General features: G+C 46.9%; 2 protein-coding genes across 2 annotated transcripts; both read right to left on the minus strand.

Annotated features, from left to right (window-relative positions):
- Positions 1-2,794: 2,794 nt before the first annotated feature.
- Positions 2,795-9,201, minus strand: LOC109736762 (DNA (cytosine-5)-methyltransferase CMT1-like). The gene is made up of 20 exons (XM_073504661.1): positions 8,527-9,201; positions 8,325-8,350; positions 8,075-8,180; positions 7,583-7,589; positions 6,485-6,682; positions 6,085-6,254; positions 5,944-6,009; positions 5,613-5,849; positions 5,415-5,473; positions 5,276-5,342; positions 4,875-5,204; positions 4,734-4,802; positions 4,545-4,631; positions 4,363-4,450; positions 3,999-4,117; positions 3,811-3,915; positions 3,682-3,725; positions 3,539-3,608; positions 3,345-3,448; positions 2,795-3,119 (listed from the first exon to the last, which is right to left on the minus strand). Exons 1-20 carry the CDS (start codon positions 9,199-9,201, stop codon positions 2,936-2,938), a joined length of 2,811 nt encoding a protein of 936 aa, XP_073360762.1. The 3' UTR covers positions 2,795-2,935.
- Positions 9,202-12,356: 3,155 nt separating this feature from the next.
- LOC141027576 (uncharacterized) lies at positions 12,357-13,964 on the minus strand. The gene has a single exon (XM_073504662.1). It carries the CDS (start codon positions 13,962-13,964, stop codon positions 12,357-12,359), a length of 1,608 nt encoding a protein of 535 aa, XP_073360763.1.
- Between the last annotated feature and the right edge of the window lie 12,252 nt (positions 13,965-26,216).

Genomic DNA, 26,216 nt, shown 5'->3' on the forward strand with positions numbered 1-26,216 from the left:
GATCATGTGCCGCGCGGACATGTCCGTTTGGTGAAAACACAGTGCAAGATAATCGATTCGTTCCCCACACGATGATTAGTACCACCTTGCTGGACGACCAGCACACGCACCAGCTGATCCTCGCTACCGCCGAGCGTGGCAGCGCGCGCTTGTGACTCCAGCTATGTGGAGGGCTAAAGAGTTGGTGCTGTGGGGTTGTGGGCTAGAAGCCCGTGGCAAAAAGGAAGGGCCTGCCCTCCCTCTCCTCATTGGCCTAGGCGTAGAGGATGTCCTACGCCCTAGGCGTTCAGGCTTGTTGCCCGCTGTGGGAAATTCCCCAGCCGTAGCCTACCGTGTGCTGCTAGATAGAGTGCTTTCGTGATGCACATGGGTTCGCTCACTCAACTCCATATGTACCAACTCTTTTTGCGCGGATTGTAATGCATGATCAGTCGCCGCACGGGCTGGGGATATTGATGGACTCGATTCCGGTAATTTTAGTCTGCAAGCACTGCAATTTTCCTGCCAAAAACACGCTGAAACGGATTTGCCATGGAAGCAACTACCATGCTAATCTAAGCAAACTAGGTTATAGAGTTATAGGCGAGCCACCACAGTCACTCGAGTCATCGTCTTCATCCGTGAAGTAGGCGAATTGGTCGTTGCGGTTGATGTCGTGGACGCGATAGTCATGCTGCTTGAGCTTGATAACAACGATGGCGTTCCCAGGCAGCTGCATAGCCAAGTCAGGAGGGGGTGTGGAGCCACGAGCCACCATGACCAGCGTGCGGACGATGGTGTGGTCACCATCGAAACAGTACAGGTCGGCCGCGCAGAAATCACCGAGGTGCGAGAAGAAGTACTCCGCACCGGCCGTCCGTCCTCCGGATGCCAGAGTTCATCAGAAAAGTCGATGGCTTCATTTCGGCCATGTCCTCGAAGAGAGTGGTGGAGCGGTTGTCTGGATTCTGGGTTCTCCATGCTCGAAGAAGAAGAGGGTGTTGCCCTCATGGTGGATTGGGTTGTGGGCTTGTGGCTCAAGATGGCAATGGGGCCCGAAACCCGCGTCCCCGTGGGTTTTTACCCTATTAGGGAACGGGGATGGGCATATTTTCATCCCCGCGAGACTGTTGTTGGGCACATTATACAATCCAACACGTTTCGTGGGTTTGCATTGCACCCGTTTCGGTAGTCCCTGAACCCGAAACCCGGCAAACCCGACAAAATACATTTTTTTACCAAGCACTGATCCGGCGCGGCCCAAACCAAAGCTACCGAGCCTGAGTGACCGAGCCCCCCACCCCCAGCGTCGAAGGCCAAACCAAGAATTCTATTTTAAAACTTATGTAATCTTGTTGAACCATGTATGGCTGAAATATGATCATCTTTGTTGCTGAAATCTGATCATTTTTCTTGCTGAAATGTGGTATCATGCTGATGAAATACACTCTATATAGCTGTTGAACCATCTACTATTGTTTTTTTTTGAAATTTGCTCAAGTTATGCTGCTGAAATGTGCTTGTTTTGCTGCTGAAATGTTATTCTTTGTCGCCACTATGTTTCTTTAAATATTTTGATTTTCTCGTGGGTTCCCCGAAACCCGATGCGGGCAGAAAACTAGCCCCGCATACAATGATGGGGATGGGGACGGGTTTACGATTTTCTCGTGGGAATGAGTTTGGGAAGGCAAAACCCGATGGGTTTCGTCCTCGTTGCCATCTTGACTTGTGGCTAGTGATGCAATAGCATTTGTTGGCGTTGGGAAAGGTGGGCAGCATCCAGCATGGGCCACGGCTTGATGAAGAGACTGCGAGAGCCTGCACGGTGGGTGTCGATGGTGTCGCGGATGAAAACAGAAAAGGTGGTGCATGGCCACCTTCAGGCGGACGTAGGAGAGGTTCGGAACCTCGCGCATGAGGCACTTGGAGGCGGTGGTGCGGCGGAGCCCATGTCGAAGGAAAATATTGATCACACAAAGAGAAAAAATCTAAGCTTATTGTACATGAACCTTGTGCACACTACACGTGCCTTCACTGAAACAAGAAATATGTAACACTTTAGTGAAAATAGGCTGAGGTGGTGCTTGACAAGTACTCTCTCCGTTCCAAATTAGTTGATTCAGATTTGTTTAGATACGGATATATCTAGACATGTTTTAGTGTTAGATACATCCGTATCTAGATAAATTCAAATCAACTAATTTGGAACGGACGGAGTAGCAACAAGAGCTGCTGCCGCGCCTGTTGTGTGCCCTGCAGCCTGTTATGCTAGTCTATTGAGTGACAAACCAAACCTGTACAGAAATAGGCATAGTATAAGAACTCTATAAGGGTGGCTGGACAGTGTGTAAACAAGAGCAGTACAAACATGCAGCCAAAGTGATTATTCACCCTGAATGAACTGGAATCATATATGCTGAATAGCACAAAGTTGGGTCTTCAAGTGTACTGGGGATTTGGCGTGCGGAGAAGTGCCATCTTCAGAAGAGTATGCTGAGGCCTGAAGGTGCAAAATTGAGATGTTAGTCCCTTCAGAAGTAGCATGAAGTACTGCAACCTGCTGTATACCTAAAAACTTCTGAAATCGTATTCGACCACACGAAAAAAATCACCATCAGTGAAAATTATATACTTCCTCTGATATACTACAGAATCATTGGATAATACGCAAGAAAAACAAACACACGGGATAATTGTTAAGATACAGACACAATATCAGTGCACCATACATATAGAGCACATTATAAGGGTTTATTCAGAACTATGCACCTCACCTCAGCATCTGAACTTAATGGAATAGACAGGCACACAATGGGGGAACAACTGAACTTAATTATGATTTACAAACGTTAACAAATGTTTGTAGAATTTGACAGATGAGTGTTTCACAATAGATGGCAATGTATGGGCGGCTCCTCACGCAAGTATATGACCTAAAGCGACAGCCGGTGAATAATTATTCTGCCTCCACTACCCCTACAGACGATCCGGTGGCTGCTGCTTGACCCATACAACTAAAACTCTCAGGCAGTTTGAACAGGGGCTGGTCTCCGACGAATTCACCCCGGAGAGCCTGTCCAAGGGAGTATCCCAGAGCTCGAGCAACAGGAACAGCAACGGCATTGCCAACCTGAATGTATCTGAATAAAACATGCACAACACAAGCAAATCAGCTTCATAGAACAGTTGGAACAGAGAAGAGATTCAGAGCTACTCCCTCCGTTCGGAATTACTTGTCTCGGAAATGGATGTATCTAGAACTAAAATACGTCTAGATACATCCATTTCTACGACAAGTAATTCCGAACAGAGGGAGTACTTCTGTTTCAGTACACTAGAAGCCAATATCGATTTGATCAACTTACTTCTCTTTTACAGGCCCAAAGAGCCTATAATAGTCTGGAAAGCCTTGGAGCCTAGCGTTTTCTCTGACGGTCAGAACACGGTGCTGGGTGGGATGCAAAATAGCCTGCAAAAATACATCCGCGCTCCATCATGATAAAACGCAACCAACAAGTTATGAAATCATACGAAGAGCAGAAATTTGCCAATAGATTACCTGGTTGTGAGGTTCAGCTCTTGTGACAACAGTTGGAACAGTTTCATCCCACCACAGGCGTCTGAATGGTCTGCGAAGCAATATGACAAGCATTATCAATGCATGTTTTACTGATAATATGAAAGGATAATCAGTATACATACTTTGATGACTTTCCCTTGATGAAGGACATGGCATAATCAGGCACCTAGCAGAGAAGCAAGGATGGTTACTACATGTGGAATATATTTACATCACAACTGATGAAATTACTCCAAAACAGATTGAAGTACCAAAGGTTTCCCAGAAGACAGGAGTGCTCGAGGAATATTTGGATTAAACTCAACAGTGTTCTTGGCCCCAACTCGGACACCCTTCAAATCACGAAAGTTGGCCCCCTGGAACACAGCAAGAACGAAGAACTTATAGGATAAGCCTAGAAGTGAAAGAGGATGAAACTGATCAGCCTTAATTAGCTTGCCTTCTTTTCAGGAATTTGCTGCACTCGTTCATAATCATCATTGTTTAATTGTAGCGGTTGATGATCGAAAAGTTGACCTTTCTTAGGAGTAGCATCTTCAAATGAGTAACCCTTCATGTCTTCAAATAAAATAACAGAACAACATAACTCAGAACGGTAATATAATCAAGAAATCATACAAAACATTAAAACAGTGGAAACTATGGCAAGGTTTTGACATCTCTAAACCCATCCCACATGATTGAAATGCAAAAAAAAAAACATAACTCTGCGTATGCAAAAGCAGAAGGTATAACAGAGAAAAACATATCATTATAAAGAAACTAGTTGCTGACATTAAGCTTGCACATTCAATAGGTCACACCTCTACTGCTAAGCCGGATATAGCGTTGGAACTCTGTTTTGGGGTCACTGTCATACTCCATGACATCATTAGGCTGATGGTTTTGAACCTGTAGAAAACAATACAATTCATACAGACATCACAAAAGTTCAAGCAGGGTTCCAGAAATAAATGAATATGGGAGAAAAACAATCATTGCCAACCTCCGGTAAATCAGATATTGCATCTTCGAGGACAAGAGCTTTTCTCAAGTGTTTATTTGCTGTTTCCTCATAAGCAACGAGACATCGCTGAGGACAGAACATCATTTTAGTAAGATAAAGTAACAATCATTATAGTGTTCGAGAGGAATGATAGTAAATAACATAGTGGCCTGTGATGTATTTTCGTACCGAAAATGCATTTGGCACTAGTCCTGGCTTAATAACATCATGGGTGGGAAGTGGGAATTTTGGAAGAACCTACATTGCCAGACGTACCTTCATATAGCAGTAGTGTCACAAGGTAAAGATGAGCACAGAAAAGACACAAACCATGGAAGGAAGAGCTCCCCAGATAAATGCCCGCATCCTAAACTGCGGCAGCCCATAACAACCCGCAACCATCATCCCAAGTCTTGCTTGGTAGTTCATAGCGACAAGACGGCTCAATGCATAGCGGCCGAGGAACCCATCTGCAAATTTCAAGATGTCTACAACATTCTCCATAAGAACATATTTAGGTCGCAGATAGTTCACGATATCCATAAAGACAACCAATTGCTTGTTCTTTTCATCCATCAGCGGATTATCAGGCTTTCTGAATCTGTTGAATCCACTAACGCCTTGGCAGGGAGGACCCCCACAAATAACATCCACAGAACCCTTCGGAAAATACACAATTAGATACCACAAGAAAATTAGCACAAATGGAACAAGGAGGGATATAATCTTACAGGCAAAGGCAGAATGGAATCCCTATATTCACTCTGAACAAATTCTTTAATACACTCATAGGAATCACTGAAATGCAAAAAAGGATGAGGAACCATTGATGAAAAATAAAGAGACAAATGTAATGAAAAAGGTGCCAACCTTAGACCATCAATTGGCTCCCATGTATCTTGACTAGCATCATATTTTTTCCACCGAACCTATTTAAATAATCCTTCTCTTTAGACAAAAATCATATACTCATGTCCATGGTAGCAAGCGTAGAATAGTACAAGCAGGAACATAAGTGACTCTGAAATCTAAAGGAATTGCACAGATATGTGATCAAGTCTGCAGTACCTTAAGCCATAAGCCATTTTTTCCAGTCTTATTTGGATCACCATAGCATATATCAACAAGCCTCTCTACCTCAAATACATCCTTTGGTAGAGATTCGTTTTCATCATTTTCATCATCGTTTGACGCCTGAGCTAGATCAGAGCCCAAAGAATTGCTGCCGTGGATGACATATTTCTTACAAAGTGCGTTCCACTGTTGAAGGAGGGATAGGAAATCTTCAGCCTTCTCATTTCGTACCTACAGTTAGAGGAAAAAGGCGTACAAGTCAATATCTCTGGTTGATGAAAAAGGGAATGCAACTCAGTTGCACTTTGCCAATTCTAAGGACTACCTGTGTTGAAGGGTGGTTATGCTTTAGGCTCTCACAAGCATATGAGTTCATGTCCACAGCCCATTTCTGCACAAGATAACCTTAACACTGTCAATTATAGGGTCAACTACAGCACTACGGTGTACAAATCACAAGACATACAGTCTCTAGTTTTATGCCAGCCAATTCTGCACCAAGGCAGAGCCCTGTTGACATAGCCCCACACCCTGAATATAGATCGAGCAAACTGTATGTCACAAGGTCAGCCACTGGTTTCCCCTCTTCACAAGATATATCTGAAGTTGTATCACTGTCTGCTGCACCATCATTTTCTACAACAAAATAACTCATCAAAAAGCATGACAAGAAATATCATGGTATGCAATGTTGATGAATACATTTTTCAGTTCAGATCTGTACCAATTTAGTATAAGTTCAGGATCACAGCTATACACTAGCCAAATCTATTGTGTTGTTTAATTTAAATAAGTTGCTTACAGGCATCACCGAGCAAGACATGTGAAGATTGCAATGGAAATAAAATACACCTATAAATTATTACCTGCTGGCATATTTGCAAATGTGGAACATGCCACCGAGTAAGAGATATCATAATAGTAATCAGAATTTGATATTAACCGATCTTTTGCCTGTGGTATCTCCTGTAGTTGTTTGACAAAACAGAAATATAAAAGATCAACACAAACCTGACAAGTAGTATGTAATAAGCCTACTTTAACTTGAAAGATAGAACAAATCACTTACATTTGGGGCAACATAAATTATGTTCAGTTTACAAATTATTGACTCGATCATGTTGTCATTCTTTTCCTCTGAAAGGAAAACACGCCTATCATTATGTTGATGATCATGGACCTTAAGCAGCTTCGGTGAGATGACCTGCAAGTTAAACTGATCAACTCAGTGCGCGTGGAGTAATATGACTGTTAGTTGGTACGTTTTGGCCTTTATTTCTGAAACAATGCATTATTTTTATCCTGTTAATTCACTCCAAGGAAGGAAAAGCCAGAAATTCAGGATAAAAATGCTGTGCCAAGTTGAAAATGCAGCAGCTAAAAGAAAAGTTTAAAATGTTATGCAAGTTCCATTCTATTGTGCAATGCATTTGTCTTAGGCACGTGCTCAATTGCCTTTAAAAAAGGAAAACACCTCCATAATACATACCGTATCCGCCGCACGGAAAAACCAACGGCATGTGAAGTATGATCTGTCATCTCTACCTTGAAAAAACTCAGTATTATGGCCAATGTAACTCTCTTCATCGGGACCAGCCTGCAGCCACTCAAAATAACAGCATAATTAGCAAACTTGGTTAAAATGGAGCCTAGCACCAAGACAAATGCAGAGAAAGGGAAACAGCATATTCTGAACTATACCCTTCATTCAGACAAAAAAAAAATCTACAACTATCCAAGACATTTCTTAGAATTCTAGGTAAAACATATGAGATTCACACATACTATGGAACGTTGAATGTCTGAAGGTTAACAGCATGCCAGAAGCAGAAAGCAGCACCACATTCAACAGTTTGCGTGGCAACAAAACGGCAACACATGATGCTATATTAATCATCTCCATACAATTTTATCTCCAACATTGGACATAATTTAAGTAGTATATATGCAAATTAGTACAGTACCTCCAATCTGAATGTTTGGCACTTAACGGCATCAGCATTCCAGAAATAACAGGGAGCAGAGCATTTCAAGAGTTAGCATAACAGAAATGGCGCATGTGCTGTATATGTCCAATACTGCACGAATTAACCCTCTAGCTAAGAAATTAATGGCAATCGATTAAAATAGAAGGATCCTAGGACCTTGATAATCATCAATCATTAAATCCAGAAATTGATTTAGGTACGTCTTTAATCTTCATCATCGAACAGAACTTAATTAGTTTACATGCAAACTTTCAGTATACATATAGTACAATAATATCTCCAAATTGAAGTTCTGGAAGTCAACAGCATGCCAGAAGCAAAAAGGAGCAGAGCATTTCATCAGTTAGCAACTTAGCATAACAGAAATAATTGTGGTCGATCGACTAATAAGCAATAGTTGCAACTAAATATAGCATACGAACTAAGCAATCAGTCATTCTTCGAACACAGTAACAATTAATGGTTGACCTTGATGAAGACATCGTCATTGAGATTGAAGATTACGCCGTCCACAGAAGCAGAAGTGTAGTGGCATCGGGCACTGATTTGCTCCCCTTCCCAATCTGCAGAGCTGCTGCACATATGTAATGAAATTCAGTTCAGGTTTACATGTACATATTAGAAGCTGGCAGCGCAAATGAATGAGCTCCCTTTGATTGTAACAGTGTGAACAGAGTGAATGATCAGAATCACTGATTTGATTTGCAGAGATGCATACCGCCTGGCACGCGAATGATCAGAACCCTGCAGCCAAAAGCAGAACGATTTTTTCAGTCAGAATGAATGAATTTAGGAGAAACTCTGTCAGCCAGGAACTCGGGACGTCCAATGCAGGAGCCGAAGCCATGCCTAGTGTCCACCTACGCGCTGGCGCTGAGAGTGTGAGACTGAGACTGACGCCGGCCAGGCCAATGCCATACCTTGGTTTTGCTGTACCTGTGCGGCCACCGCCGCCTGGCCTCGTCCTCCGGCACGGGGTCGCCCACCAAGCGGTCCGTGCTGGGCGCGTCCGCCCTGGTCTCCGTGCTGGGCCAGGCCACCCTCTTCCACCACGCGCCCACGGCCGCGCCGGCTCCGTGCGCGGGGACGGGCTCCGGGTACGGCGCCTCCTCCTCCTCTTCCTCCTCCAGCATCGTCATCGCCTCCGCGTCCGGCTCCTCGGCGCACATGTCGCCGCCTTCGATCGCGGCCGGCGCCTTGGGCCTGTCCTCGTTGGGCGCCGGTACGCGCTGGCAGCTGGCGCGCGAAATCTCGCGCCGGAGCGCGTCGGCGTCTGTCGGCCTGGACCGCGGCGCGGAGGGCGGGACCGCGCACGTGTCGTTGCCGATCATCGCGCCGGGCGCGTCCCCCACAAGCACAACGGTCGCCATCGGTGAGCTGGGCCTGGGCTTGTCCCCCCCGGGCCTGGCCGCCACCTTGCCGCCTGTTCCAGCGGGAGCCTTCCCCGCGGCCCCGCACTGGCGCTTGCCTCCCGAAGACGCCCCGCGCTCGTCCGCGTCGGCGTCAGCGTCCTGCCTGTAGCGCAGTGGCGTGGAGGTGGCGCGCCTGGGCCTGGAGGAGGCCGGCGGCGCGGCGGAGGGCGCGAGGTGGGACATGGCAAAGGAAAGGAGGGATCGATCGGGGGCGGGGGCGAGCGAGATGGGGTGGGGGGAGGGTTTTTGCGGGGTTGAACTTGTGAGCGAGAGAGGGACGAATGAGCTAGGCACCTTGCGGTCCTGCTGCTGTATTGGACTCGTATATATGAGTTACAGGCGCATGAGAGTGCGCGGTTTGTACAAGGCGATCGTGCGTCGGAGGAGGGATCGTGCGCTAGAGCACGTCCCGAGGGAGCTACATGGGTTGACCATGCAGTTGCTTCTGACACCCCGTCGCAGCTGAAGCGTCTGGAGGACGGATGCACAAGCTGGATCGAAACTCTTGGAATGCCGGTGTTGGCAGCCCTTTCGTCATGACGTCCGCAAATTGCTGTGTCGTGGGGACATGAAGAACACGCAGCTCGCCGAAGGCAACCTTCTCGCGCATAAAATGTATGTCGAGCTCGATGTGTTTTGTGCGTCGGTGGTGAACCGGGTTAGCCGCCATGTAGACCGAGGAGATGTTGTCGCAGTAGACCACGGTGGCTTTGTGCAGCGGGGCGTGGAGTTCACCGAGGAGTTGACGAAGCCGGCAGCATTCCGCGACGGCATTGGCGACGGCGCTGTACTCCGCCTCCGCGCTGGACCGTGAGACGGTGGGCTGGCGTTTCGACGACCAAGAGACGAGGGAGCCGCCGAGGAAGATAGCGTAGCCCGACGTCGAGCGCCACGTGTCCGGGCACCCGGCCCAGTCGGCGTCGGACTAGGCGACCAGGTCGAGAGCGGACGAGCGGCTGATATGCAGCCCATGCGTGGAGGAGCCGCGGACGTAGCGCAGGATGCGCTTAACCAGTGCCAGGTGCTGGGCGCGCGGGTCGTGCATGGAAAGGCACGCCTGCTGTACTGCATACGCCAGGTCGGGCCTGGTCATGGTCAGGTACTGCAACGCCCCCACTATGCTGCGGTAGTCGGAGGGGTCGTCCACCGGTGGTCCGGCATCGCCAGAGAGCTTGTTGTGCGTGTCCACGGGCGTGCTCACGGGCTTGCATGCCGTCATGTTGGCGCGGTCGAGCAGCTCGGCGGCATACTTGCTCTGGGAGAGGAAGAAGCCCGTGTGGTCGCGGGTGACCTGGATGCCGAGGAAGAACTGGAGAGGACCGAGATCTTTCATGGAGAACTCGGCGAAGAGCTGGCGCTGAAGGCGTTGCAGCAGTGCGGACGTCGAGGCCGTGAGAACAATGTCGTCCACGTACAGAAGAAGATATGCCACCTGATCACCGTGATGTAGCACGAACAGTGAGGGATCCGCCCGAGCTGCCACGAACCCGATCGTCCGGAGGAACGCGGCGAATCGGTCGAACCAAGCGCGGGGCGCCTGCCGCAGGCCGTAGAGCGACCGGTCGAGCAGGCAGACATGATCAGGCCGGCTCGCGTCGACGAAGCCAGTAGGTTGCTGGCAGTAGACGCGTTCTGTGAGGTAGCCTTGAAGGAATGCGTTGTTCACGTCCATTTGATGGACGGGCCAATCCCCTGCGGCGGCGAGGGCGAGCACGACGCGGATGGTGGCGGACTTGACCACCGGCGAGAAGGTCTCATCGAAGTCGACGCCGGGGCGCTGCGAAAAGCCGCACACCACCCAGCGTGCTTTGTACCGTTCCAGCGAGCCGTCGGCCTTGAACTTGTGGCGGAAGAGCCATTTGCCGGAGACGATGTTGGTGCCCGGCGGTCGGGGCACGAGAGACCACGTCTGGTTCGCCATCAACGCCCTGTACTCCTCCCGCATAGCATTAAGCCAGTGTGGATCCCGCATCGCAGCGTGCACACTCTTAGGTAGTGGTGAGATGTCTGTGTTGGTGGTGGTCGTAGCGAGGTTTGCATCGGCGTATTTGGGGTTAGGGTGGAATTTGCCAAGTTTGCCACAAGTAACCATGGGATGCGTGGGGACGACGCTGCGGGTGGAGCGACTGGCCGGAGCTGTAGGTGGATCAGCGAGGGGTTGGCGCGGGGAGGAGGGTGGAGGTGTGGTGATGGGAGGCGTAGGTGTGTGACGTGTGGGGGTAGACGGGCTAGGGTTTGGCGGGTCGTCTATAGGAGTGGGGGCAGGGCGTGCGGCGTCGAGGGTGGACACGGCGTTGGGAGGATGCGGCCGAGTGGAACGGGGCTGGCACGGGACGTAGGCAGGGAATGGGTGCGGTGATGGATGGTCGTCGTCGACGGCAGAGGACGGGGGCGTGCATGGCACACCGTCGTCTGAGAAGGGGAAGTGGGTTTCGTCGAACACCACGTGCCGGGAGACGATGACACGGCCCGTGCTGCGGTTTAAGCAGCGGTAGCCTTTATGCTCCGGAGAGTAACCAAGGAACACGCATGGATGAGAGCGTGGTGCGAGTTTGTGAGCGCTGGTGGCGGTAAGGTTTGGGTAGCAGAGACAGCCGAACACCCGAACGGCGGAGTACGCGGGAAGCACGCCGTAGAGGAGGTAGAACGGCGGAGTACGCGGGGCGACGGTTTAGGAGAAAGGTTGCTGTGTTGAGGGCCTCGACCCAGAAGGTGTACGGCATAGACGCATGGACGAGGAGGGAGCGAGTGATGTCGTTGAGTGTACGTAGGATACGTTCCGCTCGGCCATTCTGTGGCGAGGTGCATGGGCACGACAGGCGGAGCTGAATGCCTTCCGAGGAGAAGAATGCGCGGGATGCGTTGTTGTCAAACTCGCGCCCATTATCTGTTTGCATAGTTAGGATGTTTAGGTGGAAATGGCAGCGTACAAATGTGTGAAAGCGTTTGATGGTGAGCAGAACGTCAGATTTGTGTCGTAGGGGAAAGGTCCAGGCGAAGTGGCTGTAATCATCGAGAAGCACAAGGTAATACTGATAGCCTGACATACTGATTACAGGAGAAGTCCATACATCGCAATGCACTAGTTGAAAGGGAAAGTACGACACATGATCGGAGCTGCTAAATGGGAAACGAGCGTGTTTTCCTAATTGACAAGCTTTACAAGAAGACGACGGAGCGCCATGAGCTGTGATGGCCGAGGAGCGAAGCAGATGGGCGAGGGAGTCGTGCCCCGGATGACCAAGCCGCTGGTGCCAGACGTCAGTGGTGACCGCGGTGAGAGCATGGTGCTGGGTGGGCTGGGACACGGGGTAGAGCTCGTCGCCGGAGTCGTTACATCAGAGGATCACCCGCCTCGTCCTTCGATCCTTGACAGAACAACCAAAATCGTCAAACTCGACGTTAACAGGGTTTTCACGAGCAAGTTTCTTGACAGATATGAGGTTTTTGATTAGGTGAGGGGAAACGAGAACGTCATTGAGAGCTAAGGGAGCTGTGGTGGTGGGAAGTGTGGCTTGGCTGGTGTGCGTAACTGCAAGCGAGGTTCCATCACCAACTAAAATGCCAGAGGAGGTGTAAGGGCGAGATGAGGAGAGCATACCAGAGGAGGAGGCCATGTGTGTGGACGCGCCCGAGTCCAGGTACCATTCGGCGGATGGCGCGGGCGGCTGCTGCTGCTGGACGTGCAGGTTGTTGAGGGCATGCACCAGAGCGGACTGATCCCACGCCGGGCGGGGCGCGGCCGCGCCGGGCCCGATCGGCGCGCTGTATGGCGGGTGGGCGGGGACAGGGACGACGCCAGGGAGCCACTGCGGCGAAGGGGCGCCAGCAGCGACGGGGTAGGGCGCGCCGTAGTGTGTGGCGGCACCGGCGAACGGCGCGGGCCCGCCTGGCCGCGACCCAAGGATACCAGCGCCCGGTGCATGAGGACGCCACGGCATCGGCCAGGCGTGCACCATGCCGGTCCAGGGCGTGGTGCTGACCGGTGCAGGCGGCGCGGGGCCGCGGATGGAGGACGCCCCGCCGTGCGGCGAGCCACCGCAGTTGTCCAGCGCCTTCCCTTTGCCGTGATTGCGGCCGCCACCCCCGCCGGAGCCGTTGCAGCGGTTGTTGTTGCCGCTGTTGGAGCTCGGTGGAGGAGGAGCGCGAGCGGCGTGAAGCGCCGTCTCGTGGGTGAAGTCGGGGGTCAGGCGGCTCTCTTCAAGAAGGAGAAAGGCGCGGCAGCGGAGGAAGGTAGGGAATGGCGTCTGCATCGTGAGGATGGGGATGGCGTACCGGAGACGAGGGTGAAGGCCGCGAAACATGTTGAGAACTTGGTCGCGGTCTGGCACGATCTTGCCGAGGTCAGCGAGCCGGTCGGCGCACTCCTTGAGGCGCCCGAAGTAGTCGATGACGGACGCGCCGCCCTGCTCGATGCGGCGGAACTCCGTGGCGAGGAGGACGACTTGGTGCTCGGCGTTCTCCATGAACAGCGAGAGGACCGCGCCCCATATCTCTGCGGCCGTGGCGCCGCGCTGGTGAACGAGGCGGAAGATCTCCGGGCTCACGCGCGTGTACAACCAGGAGAGGATGTGGGCGTCGTCCTGTACCCAGGCGGCGTCGCCGGGACGAGCCGCGTCGGTGATGTGGTCGGTGATCGCGTACTTCTGGAACATGACCTCGAAGAGAGTTCGCCACTGAGAGAAGTTGGGGGGGGGGGGGTTGAGGGTGAGCGTGATGGGCACATGCTGGTTGATGTAGATGCCGGTGAGGGGGGAGAAGGTCGATGCCGCCGAGGAGGAAGCGGCGGGATCAGTCAGGAGGAGGGGGGCGCCACGAGCGAGCGCGGACGGCGTGAGTAGAGGCTGCTGGGGGCGCGCCGGTGTCATGGGAGAGGAGCCATGGCCAGGGAAGGTGGGACGGGGAGGAGGTGGGGTAGGTGGTGGCGGCGGAGAAGGAGCCGCCATGGGTGCGGGCTCGGAGACAGGGCAGCGGAAGCTGGAGGTTACAGACAGGGGATGGAACTGGCGTCTGATACCATGTGAGCGAGAGAGGGAAGAATGAGCTAGGCACCTTGTGGTCCTGCTGCTGTATTGGACTCGTATATATGAGTTACAGGCGCATGAGAGTGCGTGGTTTGTACAAGGCGATCGTGCGCCGGAGGAGGGATCGTGCGCTAGAGCACGTCCCGAGGAAGCTACATGGGTTGACCATGCAGTTGCTTCTGACAGAACTGAAGGGGGAGAATGACGACGGGGTGGGGTGGGTGAGCCGGCTGGGCTTTGGATGCTGCTGCTGCTGCTTTTGCCCCCGGGTGGAAGGAAGGAAGGAAAAAAGGTGGAACGGGCTTCTGCCCCCGGCCTTGGCTTGGCTTGGCGAGCTCATCTCATTCTCACCACGGAGACGGAGGTGGGCGATGGATGATGAAGCGCGCGGGGTATTTCAGAGTTTGGGCGGGCGTAGAGAGACGAGCTGGCGCTGGTGGTGGCCTCACCCTCGCTGACGCTGACCCTCCTCACATGCTGATGCTGCCATGCCTTCCCGTGCTGGTATTGCCGTTTCGACGAAAAACTCCAAAGCTTTCTCCTCCTTCTCTGCCTTTAACTCACTTGCCTCGCCAAGCTTTTCCCTCCTCCTAACCTGCTGTTGCGCTTGGGCTCGTACGGGAAAAAAAAGAAGCAAAGGAGGTGGGCACCGTGCGTGGTTTCAATTTTGAATTTTGAACACGCGGGCGGAGGGAGGGAGGGGTATGCCCATGTGGGACGCGGCTGCTGTACCAAATATGTTTGTTTCCGCGTACGTCCATCCCACGCACGGGCTGCGCTGCGTTGCCTTCTTCTTTTCTTTGGGGAGGTTCGCCACCGCACCGCACCCATGATTGCAAAGGAGGAGGAGGGAGGAAGCCTCCTGCCAACCACGCGGGGCGCTTTCTCACGCCTAAAAACCCTTCTTTTTTTTGAGAAATCGTCACGCCTAAACATCCTGGGGCTTGATTTGCAACCCTTAGTATGTTTTAGGCCTGGGCTGAGGCTTCAATGTTTAGACCGAAACTAGTTCGGCGAGGCCTCACGCTAGTAATTTCCGTTGCACCCCATAACGCATTTAGCCAAAACAGCCCAACAAAGAGCCTTGCCCGAAAACCTACCTGGTGCGCGCAACAAAGACACAGATCCTATTTGGCGCTTCAGACGGTTGTTACTGTACATTTTGCAAACGGGCGACTGAAGCCCTTTAAGCTGGGCCGGCCCTTTCTTTTTATTTTTTAATTACTTTCCTTTACTGAAATTTCCTATAAAAAACTACAAAATCGGTCAAGTTTTTTTAAGAAAAGCGAACAACTTTTTACATAATTGATGAACTTTTTTCAAATTCGATGTATTTTTTTCAACATCGATAAACTTTTTTTAACGTTTTTGAACTTTTTTCAAAATTAGTGATTTGTTTTCAAATTCAATGATCATTTAAAAAATGATGACCTTTTTTAAGTTCATGTTCTTTTAAATCCATGAATTTTTTTGAATTCACAAATGTTTTTGCTTTTTTCAATTTTTTTTACTTTTTTCTCAAATGTGAACTTGTACATGGGCTGGCCCACCAGCGCCAACACGTGTGCGCCCGGGAGCTTCCCTGGTGCCTGAAGCGCTGAATAGGAGCCCTCCAACAAAGAGCCTTCCCCGAACCCCTGGTGCGCCCAGCAAGACATAAAAGCACCCGGCATAACCTTTGGTTGCTCCTAACCAGCGCTTCAGGCGCCCGCTAGTGACGTGCAGCGGGCCGGCCCACTAACCGAGTCAACAGAAGCAAACGCGAAAAAGAAAACAAACAATTCCTAATTGAAAAAAATGGATCGGCTGCGAATTGAACCTAGCACCTCACCAATCGTGGCTTCATGAATTAACCGCTAGACCAAGCTAGCTCTTTCCCACACTCCAGGAATAACCACCCTAGTTAACGTCTTCTTTAGTAAAACCAATATAAATTATTTTTAAAAAGAAAAGCTAAATTCGAAAACAAGATCATGGAATTTCAGAAAAGTTCATAGTTTTTTTCCTAAAAATTTCATTCATTTAAAAAAATCGATTTTGGAATTAGTTCATCAAATTTGAAAAAAAAGAAAAGTAGATCATCAAATGGAAAAAAAAGTTCATCAAATTTTTTTGTGGGAAAAAGTTCATCAATTTCGAAAAAGAGTTCATCGATTTTGAAAAGAGTTCGTCGATTTTGAAAAGAGTTGATCGATTTCGAAAAGAGTTCATCAATTTTGAAAAAAGTTCATCGGGTTTTTAAAGAGTTCATTGATTTTGAAAAAGAGTTCATTGATTTTGAAAAAGAGTTCACCGATTTTGAAAAGAGTTCGTCGATTTTGAAAAGAGTTCATCAATTTCGAAAAGAGTTCATCGATTTTGAAAAACAAAGTTCATCGATTTTGAAAAAGAGTTCATCGGTTTTGAAAAAGAGTTCATTGATTTTGAAAAAAAGTTCATCGCTTTTGAAAAAGAGTTCATCGATTTTGAAAAAAAGTTCATCGATTTGGAGAAAAAATTTATTTGTACGTAACGGGTGCAACAGGCGCCGTTTAGGATTTGCCATAACCTTTATCATCACACTCTCAACATCACGTACACCTTGGGTTTGTTTTTCATCTAGGCTGAGGTCAATACGGGTTCGGGTTTCTTTCCTTTCGCATTGCCACCAATAAAAATTAGTGGTCTAATATTCAAGTGTTCCTTCCTCTTTCTACACGATAGTATAAGTCTGATTTCTGAACACACATTTATAGACAAAATCCTACATTCAAGAATTTTTCCCGAGTCAACAGTATGAGGATGACAAAGGGAAACAATCATCTTGAAAGAATTGACGTCAACCATGTAAACCGGTTTTGCCGGCTAGTTTTGCCTCCAATTCAGTTGTATGACGGCTAGTTTTGCTGTGACCACTGCCACAATATCTTTGGTGGCAACACAAGGAGCCGTTTGATGTTGTGAACAAACATAAGTGAAACTTCAGTTCAAATATTTGAAACCAGTTTTTCTTTTAAATTCGCTTCTACACTGAACACTTGGTTAGTGTGAGGTCATATTTCAAGCTTAGTACATGTTTATTATCCTATGCCTAAACATCAAATTGAGCGCACATTGTATTTTAACTCTACACACCAGTGTGAATAATCATCAACCCTAAGTACCAATTTACTGAAAAACCAAATTTTTATTCCTGTCTCAATGCTCACAGTACTATCCCCCATAACATGGTTTTGCAAACTTGTCTGGTTCACAAACTGACACAGCCACAAAGGCCAATCACAACTGTATGCAACTTGCATGTAAAAACTGAACTGGAAAAGCGGAGCACGAACAGTTCATCCGATTGTGATTTGCCTAACAGAACAATCTATTACCTTCTGTGACTTACATTTCCATCCCAGCGTTAAACATAGCATGGCGCAAACCGCAAACTGAACCTATCGAACATTATAGGAAACCGCAGATACAATCAAGAGACCTGATTTCATTTTCTCTCTGTTTTCTTTTGTATAAAAGGTTCGTGCAAGATTGCAATATTATGCTATCTCATGAACTGCCTACACATTGATTGTAATCCTACTATTGATTGAATGGCTGAAGCTTCTGATACCTAGACTGCATTTTTATTTTCTGGATATGTATTTTTTGGTTGAGAAAAGGTTCTATAGTGTAACTGGATTGCTTTTTTTCTTTTCTGGATGAGGTCTTCTCTAATTTGGATACCTGTTTAACAGGTTCAGATATTGAGAGGAGGAAATGGGTGGTTCTGTTTAAATCCCAAATTTTTGTTCTGTATGTATGACGCAATGCTACTATATCCTTTCGCTCCCGGAGCTGGAGGCAAAGAAACACTCTTATAGCTTTAGAATCCCCTTACATCTATGATAAATTCTTGGTGTACCATGTGCAATTTTCTAATTTGGTTTTTCATCAAAGTTCTTTTGCTGTGATACTCTGCTATATAAATGGTTGAACTGAAACGAACTTCATGAGCCTATAATAGGATTGTAACCGTACTTTGTTGTAAAGTTAGTGAGGCTCATCAAGATGGAAACATATTGTATCTGTCTGTATGCTAACAGTTGTCCTCTGTTTTTTTGTTCCAGAACTTAGTATATGATGTGGAAGATCATAATGAAGCGTCTCAACCTCCAAACAGGAGGCCCGCGGGGTATATATTGATTGGTTGGGGCGCACCTCCCAATAGCGCATACATATCGTAACAGAGAGGAGATACAATCGGGGGATTACAGAAGGAGAGATAGAAAGATAAATGAATACATTGTTAGGATAAATCTATCTCTAACTACCTTGGCGTGATACACAAGACAATGTTTAACACCCCCCCCCCTTAATCACAACTACACAAGTTGAGATTATGCTTAAACTCCTCAAAGCTTCTTGTAGAGAGTGCCTTTGTGAACCCATCTGCAATTTGATCCTTAGAAGGTATGAATCTGATTTCCAATTCTTTGTTTGCAACTCTTTCTCTGACAAAGTGAAAATCTATCTCGATGTGTTTAGTTCTGGCATGAAAAACAGGATTAGCAGAAAGATAGGTTGCACCAAGGTTATCACACCAGAGTATAGGTGTCTAAATATGTGATACTCCAAGTTCTCTTAACAAAGCTTGCACCCAAATAATTTCAGTTGTAGCATTAGCTAATGCTTTAAACTCTGCCTCAGTACTAGACCTGGAAACAGTAGCTTGTTTCTTTGCACACCACGAAATTAAAGTAGGTCCATAAAAGATAGCAAATCCCCCTGTTGAGCGTCTATCATCAACACAACCAGCCCAATCTGCATCAGAAAAGGCACTGATTAGAAGAGAGGAGGATTTGTTTATTGCTAGACCAATGTGTGCTGTACTCTTTACATACCTCAAGATGCGCTTGGCAGCTGTCCAATGGGTTGTAGTAGGTGCATGCAAAAACTGGCAAACTTTATTGACTGCAAAAGAAATGTCAGGTCGAGTGAGAGTCAGGTACTGTAATATAATGCTCCAACTATGCTCCTGTAACTGGTGCTATCTTCCTGATTCAAAAGTGCTCCTTCTGTCAAGGATAGCTGCTCTGAGCTAGACAAGGGAGTTGGAGAAGGCTTACAATTCTGCATACCAACTCTTCCTAACAGATCAGTCACATACTTTCCTTGTGATAAGTGAATGCCATGCTCAGTTTTCTTGACTTCTATGCCTAAGAAATAATGTAAGTCTCCCAGATCCTTTAAAGCAAAATCAGCCCTAAGATCCTTTAACAGTGCTGTTATTACTTCATTAGATGAGCTAGTCACAATAATATCATCAACATAAATGAGAACAAAAATGATGGTCTGAAACTTGTTGTAAATAAACAAAGAAGTGTCAGATTTGGATGGAAGAAACCCAAGCTTTTGCAGTTTCATACTCAGCCGAGCGTACCATGCTCGAGGTGCTTGCTTGAGCCCATACAAAGCTTTGTCAAGTTTGCAGACATGAAACGACACATTTTTGTCCTCAAACCCAGGAGGTTGTTTCATGTAGACCTCCTCTTCCAGAACACCATGAAGGAACGCGTTCTGAACGTCTAGCTGTCTGAGACTCCACCCCCTGGATACAGCAACAAAGAGCACAAGACGAATAGATGCAGCTTTGACAACAGGACTAAAAGTATCTTCATAGTCAATACCATAGCGCTGATTATATCCTTTTGCTACCAACGTGCCCTGAACCGGTCAATTGTACCATCTGACTTTCTCTTAATTCTATAGACCCATTTTGCAATCAATTAAATTGATACCTTCACGACGAGGAACTAGGTGCCACGTCTTATTGCGTTGCAAGGCAGAAAACTCCTCCTCCATTGCTTGTTTCCAGCGCGAATTACCAAGAGCTTCATGCAAAGTCTTGGGTTCACTAGATTCACCTGTCTAGCAAGTTAGACCATATTTTGCAATATTTTTGCAATTAATTCTGGAGGTAATTCCATGTTGAAGTCGTGTACGTGGCGGTGTAGGAGCGGCCACAGGGGATTCAGCCGCAGGAGATCCGGGCGAGTGCAGCAGCAGATCCTCTGCAGCACGGGATCCCGAGGTGGATTCTGGAGCAGCACTGCAGCACCGGATCCCGAGGCGGATTCTGGCGCAGCGGCGCGCGATCCAATCGCGCCAGGCGAATCAGGCGTTGGTCGGCCCTCGGGAGCAGCCCGGTCGGTTGGTGCGGGTCCGCGCCAATGAGGCGCGGCTGGCCCAGCAGCGCCTGTGGCGGGCCCAGCAGCGTGTGGCGAAGGAGACGTGGCGCCCGCGGATCGGCCAGCCCAGCGCGTGCGCGAGAAGCCAGGCGGGGAACCCGACAGGAGCGGAGAGGCGGGCCCTGGCAGCGATCCCGCGGCTGATCCGCCAGCGACAGATTCGGCTGCCCCATCTGGCGCAGACACCCGGGGAGATCCCAAAGCAGATTTGCCAGGAGAATGCGTGCACATGAAATATTGCCCTGTAGCTCGATTTTGTACACCATTTTCAGTACTGTTTGCACCATTATGATCTGCAGTAGCTTTTGAAATAGAATACTCAGGTAAACCATTAGGAGAGTTAGGCAAATCTTGATCATCACAATTATTGATTTCCACACTACACTAGTAGAAAAAGGATCAAATGTGAAGCACATTAGTGCCGGTTTGATTTTGAGCCGGCACTAATGTGTCCATTAGTGCCGGTTCCAACGGCTAGGCGGGCGGAGATCATTAGTACCGGTTCGTGAGCAACCTTTTGTACCGGTTCGTGTCACAAACCGGTACTAATGATGCTGCGTCAGGCTGTGGTCAGGCTGGGGCCCCACGGGCACCTTTAGTACCGGTTCGTGCCATGAACCGGTACTATAGTTTCTTAGTAAGCTGTTTTTTAGTCCGACCTCGCGAAGAGAGAGGCACTAGGAGCGGTTTATAAGCCCTGAGTGCAGAGACGATGAAGGAGAGGCACAATGCTCATCTGCACGTTGCTTAGCTTTAAGCCTTGAGGAATAGTGTAGACTGCACGGAGCTATGTGCAGTGCAGTTTGCACTATTCCGAAAGGCTTGAAGCTAATTAACGAGCATTGTGCCTCTTTTTTATATTTAATAACTTATTACAACTCCGGACTTCTTGTGTTACGGCAAAAACTGGACGCACTTCATGTACAAACTGGACAATCTCTTTCGAAATATCAGGGTTTCTGACGAGAACTCATCTGTTACATGGGCACTTCATTTTTTTAAATTTATTACAACTCCAGACTTTTTCGCGTTCCGTACACACCATTCAAAGCGATGTCATCAATTTCCAACACGTTCTGACATCATTTGCTGTTTTTCAGTCATTTGAACTCCAGCCTATTTTTGCATTCAGTATTCATCATTCAAAGCGACGTCATCAATTTCCAACACGTTCTGACATTATTTGCTGTTTTTCAGTCATTTACCAATTTGTTTAGAGAGCTAAATGACGGTGAAATTGAAAATCACTACAAAATGAACTCTGAAAAATGTTGGAACTTGGCATGGTATCATCATTTCGCCTGCATAGCATGTGCAAAAGAGTAGAGAGGGTCACGGCGAAAACTGGACGCACGTCGTGTACAAACTGGACAATCTCTTTCGGAGTATCAGGGTTTCGGACGAGAACTCATCTGTTACACGGGCACTTCAATGTTTTTTAAACTTATTTGAACTCCAGCCTATTTTTGCGTTCAGTATGCATCATTCAAAGCGACGTCATCAATTTCCAACACGTCCTCACATCATTTGCTGTTTTCAGTCATTTACCGATTTGTTTAGGGAGCTAAATGACGGTGAAATTGAAAATCACTACAAAATGAACTCTGAAAATGTTGGAACTTGGCATGGTATCATCATTTCGCCCGCATAGCATGTGCAAAAGAGTAGAGAGGGTCACGGCGAAAACTGGACGCACCTCGTGTACAAACTGGACAATCTCTTTCGGAGTATCAGGGTTTCGGACGTGAACTCATCTGTTACACGGGCACTTCAATGTTTTTTAAACTTATTTGAACTCCAGCCTATTTTTGCGTTCAATATGCATCTTTCAACGCGACGTCATCAATTTCCAACACGTTCTGACATCATTTGCTGTTTTTCAGTCATTTACCGATTTGTTTAGGGAGCTAAATGACGGTGAAATTGAAAATCACTACAAAATGAACTCTGAAAATGTTGGAACTTGGCATGGTATCATCATTTCGCCCGCATAGCATGTGCAAAAGAGTAGAGAGGGTCACGGCGAAAACTGGACGCACCTCGTGTACAAACTTGACAATCTCTTTCGGAGTATCAGGGTTTCGGACCAGAACTCATCTGTTACACGGGCACTTCAATGTTTTTTAAACTTATTTGAACTCCAGCCTATTTTTGCGTTCAGTATGCATCATTCAAAGCGACGTCATCAATTTCGAACACGTTCTGACATCATTTGCTATTTTTCAGTCATTTACCGATTTGTTTAGAGATCTAAATGACGGTGAAATTGAAAATCACTACAAAATGAACTCTGAAAATGTTGGAACGTGGCATGGTATCATCATTTCGCCCGCATAGCATGTGCAAAAGAGTAGAGAGGGTCACGGCAAAAACTGGACGCACCTCGTGTACAAACTGGACAATCTCTTTCGGAGTATCAGGGTTTCAGACGAGAACTCATCTGTTACACGGGCACTTCAATGTTTTTTAAACTTCTTTGAACTCCAGCCTATTTTTGCGTTCAATATGCATCTTTCAAAGCGACGTCGTCAATTTCCAACACGTTCTGACATCATTTGCTGTTTTTCAGTCATTTACCGATTTGTTTAGGGAGCTAAATGATGGTGAAATTGAAAATCACTACAAAATGAACTCTGAAAATATTGGAACTTGGCATGGTATCATCATTTCGCCCGCATAGCATGTGCAAAAGAGTAGAGAGGGTCACGGCGAAAACTGGACGCACCTCGTCTACAAACTGGACAATCTCTTTCGGAGTATCAGGGTTTCGGACGAGAACTCATCTGTTACACAGACACTTCAATGTTTTTTAAACTTATTTGAACTCCAGCCTATTTTTGCGTTCAGTATGCATCTTTCAAAGCGACGTCATCAATTTCCAACACGTTCTGACATCATTTGCTGTTTTTCAGTCATTTACCGATTTGTTTAGAGAGCTAAATGACGGTGAAATTGAAAATCACTACAAAATGAACTCTGAAAATGTTGAAACTTGGCATGGTATCATCATTTCGCTCGCATAGCATGTGCAAAAGAGTAGAGAGGGTCACGGCGAAAACTGGACGCACCTCGTGTACAAACTTGACAATCTCTTTCGGAGTATCAGGGTTTCGGACCAGAACTCATCTATTACACGGGCACTTCAATGTTTTTTAAACTTATTTGAACTCCAGCCTATTTTTGCATTCAGTATGCATCATTCAAAGTGACGTCATCAATTTCCAACATGTTCTGACATCATTTGCCGTTTTTCAGTCGTTTACCGATTTGTTTAGAGAGCTAAATGACGGTGAAATTGAAAATCACTACAAAATGAATAGCAGAAAATAAATAATGCAGAAAAGAAAAAAACTATATAATTTTTTTATATTCACAAAGAAACTAAATACAGCAAAAAAAATTAGTCGGAAATAAATAGAAGAAAATTATATAAAAAATTGTTGGGGCGCTGCCCGCTGGGCCTGCCAACCATAGGGTTTGCAAATACAGGCCCAGAAGGGCCAGCAGGCTCAACGGGCAGCGCGCCAAAGTTAGGCCCAGAAGCCTGCTATAGAGAGGAGTTCGAGACAGCAGCCGCGCCGGGGCTTTTAAACTGGTGCGGGCGCCCCTCGGCTAGCGAGGTGGGACTAAACTTGCCCGCACCGCTCCTGCGCCAGCGCACACCTTTAGTACCGGGTCGTGGCTCCAACCGGTACTAAAGGGGGGCCTTTAGTACCGGTTGGAGCCACGAACCGGTACTAAAGGGGCAGTTTCCCGCCCCTTGGCCTGGCGAAAATTGGCCTTTAGTACCGGTTGGTGCCTCCAACCGGTACTAAAGGCCCCTCCTATATATATGGCACTTACGAAAAATTCAGTTTCATCGACCACCACTTCTTCTCCAACTACTTCGCGCGACATCGCCGCTGCCCTCGCCGCGTGCCGTCGCCCCCGCCGCCCGTCGTTGCCGTCACCGCCGTCGCCCTCACTGCCCGTCGTCGCCGTCACCGCTGTCGCCCCCGCCGCCCGTCGCCGCCGCCCAATACCACGTCGTTGTCTCGATCGTGCCGTCGCCCCCGGCACGCCGCTCGTCGCCGCGCCGTCCCCGTCGCATCGCCGTCTCGCGCCGCCGCCCGTATGCCACCCCCCCCGCTCGTACACACACACACGCACACACACACATATTGTTTTTACTTATTTTCTGTTTTCTGTTGTTTAGATTAATGTTAGATAAATTACGTAGATAAGAATGTTAGAATGTTAATGTTAGATGAATTATATGGAAAATATGTTAAATATTAATGTCAATTTTAGATGAATTAGCTAGATATTAATTAGGTATATATATGAGATTTGAACTAGTTGAATTAATATAACTAGTTTATTTTTAGTATGAAAATTAATAGAACAAGTTTATTTTTAGTAAGAAAATTTAGGTATATGAGATTATTTAAACTAGTTGAATTAATATAACTAGTTTATTTTTAGTAAATGCTTAGTTGAACTAGTTGAATTAGTAGAACTAGTTTATTTTTAGTAAGAAAATTTAGGTATATGAGATTTGATGATCTAATTAAAATATTACTATATATATAGCTACTTTATATATTTTAGTAAGAAAATTAATAGAACTAGTTTATTTTTAGTAAATTCTTAGTTGAATTAGTTGAATTAATAGAACTAGTTTATTTTTAGTAAGAAAATTTAGATATCTGAGATTTGATGATCTAATTAAAATATTACTATATGGAACTAGCTACTTTATTTTAGTAAGAAAATTAATAGAACACGTTTATTTTTATTAAATGCTTAGTTGAATTAGTTGAATTAATAGAACTAGTTGAACTAATAGAAGTAGTTGAATTAGTTGAATTAATAGAACTAGTAAGTGTTTAATGTTTCACCTATATGAACATAGGAAATGTCGTCTGACGACGAAAAAGATTTCATTAAGTGCGAATTCTGTGCGACAGAAATTTCCTTGTTGATGATAGGCGCTTCAGCATCAAGCTGTATGAGACCTTCGAAGTGGATACAGTAAGTCACAACGACAAGTCTTTTTTCGTAATTAAGCATGACTTATATATCGTTCATTTGCTTCAACTTATAATTTTAAATTTTCACTATTCTACTAGCGCATCCCCTGCCATGCAAGAATTTTTGTCTTAGATAAGATAGGTTTCAGTGCTATGGAAACTATGAAGGTAAAGAGAGTTTACCTGAAGACCGAGCATGTTGGTTATACTTTCAACGTCAAATTATACAATGCAGACACGTACACCTATTTTGAATGCAAAACTTGGCAAGCACTATGCAAGGCTTATGCATTTGAGCCTGATATGGTTATCACCTTTGATATTCGTCCGGAAGATGATACTGAAGGTAATAGAGACATCTGGGTCGATGTGCAGACGCCTCCAATTCTACCATTATGTGAGTTTCTCAACCATATTTATGTCTTTGATATTGTTTATTCAAAAATAGTTGACAACTAATTTCTATTGACAGCTTATTTCCATTCAAGCAAACATGTCCGGCGCTTGGTAGACAGGACCTACTACTGTCCCGGAGCTGAACTAAACTGCGAGGAGATAAGTCATTATGTTTCATGGCTTGAGGATCTTGATGCTGTTAACAGAAATAATTTTCCTGAATTTGAAAATCTTAGTACTCAAAACGTGCGACCAATAGTGATCGTATTGAACTACGGTCACATGTATTTAGGAAAGATGGTAAGATTTTCACTATTAGTCCTCAGTGCATCTTTTGCATACATTATTTTTCAAGCTAAACTTTCATTCCTAAGTATATTAATTACTATATGATGTTCTTCAACAGGGACTCCCGATGACAGTTGTGCCTCAGTGGATCGAGACTAAAGGTCGCATGTCAATTGTTAGCTTACGGCCAAGATATCCTACAGTGCACATGAGTGCATTCAGGATTTCTGAAAGCGGTGAATGCTTAATAGTGAAAGATTGGAGCAAAA

Source organism: Aegilops tauschii, chromosome 7 (assembly GCF_002575655.3).
Source record: "Aegilops tauschii subsp. strangulata cultivar AL8/78 chromosome 7, Aet v6.0, whole genome shotgun sequence".
In the NCBI taxonomy this organism is placed as follows: domain Eukaryota; kingdom Viridiplantae; phylum Streptophyta; class Magnoliopsida; order Poales; family Poaceae; genus Aegilops; species Aegilops tauschii.

Bases quoted from the DNA above. Each gene is read 5' to 3' on its own strand.
- LOC141027576 (XM_073504662.1), bottom strand. From the start codon at position 13,964: ATGGCGGCTCCTTCTCCGCCGCCACCACCTACCCCACCTCCTCCCCGT.
- LOC109736762 (XM_073504661.1), bottom strand. From the start codon at position 9,201: ATGTCCCACCTCGCGCCCTCCGCCGCGCCGCCGGCCTCCTCCAGGCCC. The intron at 8,181-8,324 runs GTATGCATCTCT...ACATATGTGCAG, and splicing joins GATCATTCGCGTGCCAGGCG to CAGCTCTGCAGATTGGGAAG. The intron at 3,609-3,681 runs GTATGTATACTG...ATTGCTTCGCAG, and splicing joins ATCAAGGGAAAGTCATCAAA to ACCATTCAGACGCCTGTGGT.